Below are 2,860 nucleotides of genomic sequence, written 5' to 3' on the forward strand. Positions count from 1 at the left end.
AGGGCAAAAATCAAATTGATCGCATATCATTTGATATGATTTTAGAACACGTTTGTATTGCAAAAAATGGTTCAAATGGGTTTTGATTTAGTGTATCAGATATTCGGTCCAGTGTGTCAGATATTCAGTCCTGTAAAAAAAAAAAAAAAGAAATTTTCGGAAGCAAACTTCCGAACAAGATTTGGAAATCAACGTGATAAAGTATCTTCTCAGGTCTTCTCAAGCCACTTGGGCGCGCGCCGCGTGGTCCCTTTCATCAACTTGGGAGGAAATTAGTAATCGACATTATATAGTACTCCCTCTATCCCAATTTACTGGTCTCAGTTCTATTCTAATTGGATTCAAAAACTAGTTATATTTTTAAAGTGGTAATGAATTTTATATCAAATATGGATCTTGTTTGATAGATCTCGATTTGTTCTATAATTCAATGTTTTCGAAATCACCTAAAATATTATAAATTACAAGATATAATTAATTAAAAAGTAGCACAAACTCCCAAAAATGACAAGTAAATTGGGACGGAGGGAGTAGTATATATGTATATCTATATACCATCTTTATACACTCACACCTAATTAATGAAAAGCTTTTGACAACAATCAATATTTTTGATAGCAACTTGAAATCAACAACAAAGAATAATAAAAGAAAGAAAAAACAGCTAGCAAGACAGAGAAAACTACAACTCGTGATTCTTGCTGTGAATTTTTGGCGTTCATCAGCATCGAGACTGAGCAACGAGTTAAGAGTTGTAATATTATTGTTTGCACGATAAATGATTTCCAAAATCATAGCAAATTAATTAATGATGATGGTTCTGTTAAGGAAGACAATCGGAGCTAGGAAGATGTTGATTTGAGGATGGTGGCCGGCTCTCCTAGGAAGAGGTTGTCTAGGAGGCTCAAAGAGGTTGATTTTGAGGATGGGTTAAGGGTGCAGACAAAACATTAATAAATTGATGGATATTAGATGGGCCCAGTTGAACTTTCTAGTACTATAAATGAAATGTGTTGGTCTATCGAATTTTTCACACAACCGAGGTGGTAGCACTTTCTTCTAATTCCAAATCTCCTTATCAGAGCAAAGTTTTAAAAGAAGCCTATGGCAGCCTCTATTCCTTGTTCATCCTTGAACAAATTCAACAAAGAAGAGAGGGATCATGAAAGCATAAAAAAGGTTGAGAGAAGCTACCAAAGATATAGAGAGATAATCTCGACCCTTCCGAAGGAGAAGGGCTGGATAGCTGAGAACATGTGCCTCTACGAGGGCTTCTGGTACCAACCCATGCATGGCTTGGCAGGCGTCATGTTCGCCCAGGAACATTTCCAGGCTCGTCCTGACGACGTTTTATTGATCTCGGCACCTAAATCTGGCTCGACGTGGCTCAAAGCCCTAATTTTCGCCGTCATGAAGAGAACTTGCTACGCCAGTTCTGCTCATCCTCTTCTCACCACCAACCCCCACGATTGCGTCCCTTTCTTCGAGTATGAGCTTTTTCAGAAACCTCCAGTTGCGGATGTTGACGGCATACCCTCTCCTCGCATATTCGCAACCCACATCCCTTACACGTCGTTGCCTAAGTCTGTTCTGGATTCTGGTTGTAAGATTGTCTATGTTTGTCGGGATCCTAAAGACGTGCTGATATCGATGTGGTATTTTCTGGCCAAGGTGAGATCCAAGGAGCTTCCACCCCTCTCTTTGGAAGAGGCAGTTGATTTGTTTTCTAGAGGGATTTTTGGATTTGGACCGTTCTGGGATCATGTGCAAGGGTATTGGAAGGCTAGCCTGGAGTGTCCCGAGAGAATTTTCTTCATAACTTATGAGCAAATGAAGAGAGACACGTTTGTGAAGGTGAAAAGATTGGCAGAGTTTTTGGGGCAACCTTTCTCGATGGAAGAGGAGGGGGAGCGGGTTGTGGAGGAAATTATAGAACTTTGCAGTTTCGGTAAGTTGAGGAACTTGGAGGTGAACAAAAATGGTTCACGCAATCAAGATTTCAAGAATGATGCGTTCTTTAGAAAAGGTAAAGTTGGTGATTGGAAGAACCATCTAACTCCTCAAATGGTCGAGAGGCTAGACCAGATTACCAATGAAAAATTACCTGGCATATTTTGACTAGTACTAGTAGTATTACTGGTGTATGATTATACATTGCTATGGCAAGCGATAAGCGAGAATCTCTTGTTCTCGTGGTGGTTGTTGTTGTTTGTGTGATATAGTAAGCGAGAATCTTTCGTTCTTGCTGTTGTTTGCGTGATATCTCTCCCGATAATAAGCGAGGAACTTCTTGTTCGATCTCGAGGTCGTTGTTAGCGATACCTATCCCTATGGTAAGTGAGAATATCTTGTTCTCGTGGTGGAATTGTTAGGGATCTCTCTTTCCCCATAATAAGTGGGAATCTGTTGTTCTTGGGGTGGTTGTTTGTATTTATTCCTATCATATTATGAATGTAATAATTGATTTGCAGGAAGAAATTTACGATTAACGTTTTATATTTCGAGTTTGCCAGGCAAAATTTGTAATTAGAAAATTTCTTTTGTTTAATCAAAACCGAATTTCTAATCTTGGCATGTGCTTGAAAAGATTGTTTAATTTTGATCGGCACAACTCACTTGATGAAGTATGGTATTGTGATTTTTGATATTCTCTTAAAAAATATTGTAGCTCACTATTGTCGCAAATGCCGTTATTATTATTTTTTGAATAATTCATGTATCCGGGCCAACTTACTCATGGCGCACATCGACCATTTGATATACGTGCCCACTCAACCAATTCTACCAGTATGATTCAGCTTCTAATCTTTTATCAAAAAAATAATCATTAAGTGCAATTGCTGAAAATTGAATCACTTTT

At 38.5% G+C, this 2,860-nt stretch overlaps 1 protein-coding gene across 1 annotated transcript; it reads left to right on the forward strand.

Moving 5' to 3' along the window:
* Positions 1 to 1,038: 1,038 nt before the first annotated feature.
* LOC131334842 (cytosolic sulfotransferase 15-like) lies at positions 1,039 to 2,495 on the forward strand. Its single transcript, XM_058370138.1, has one exon. The coding sequence runs from the start codon at positions 1,105 to 1,107 to the stop codon at positions 2,116 to 2,118; it is 1,014 nt and encodes a 337-aa protein (XP_058226121.1). The 5' UTR covers positions 1,039 to 1,104; the 3' UTR covers positions 2,119 to 2,495.
* The last annotated feature ends 365 nt before the right edge of the window (positions 2,496 to 2,860 follow it).

The sequence above is a fragment of the Rhododendron vialii genome, chromosome 1a (genome assembly GCF_030253575.1).
Source record: "Rhododendron vialii isolate Sample 1 chromosome 1a, ASM3025357v1".
Lineage (NCBI taxonomy): Eukaryota > Viridiplantae > Streptophyta > Magnoliopsida > Ericales > Ericaceae > Rhododendron > Rhododendron vialii.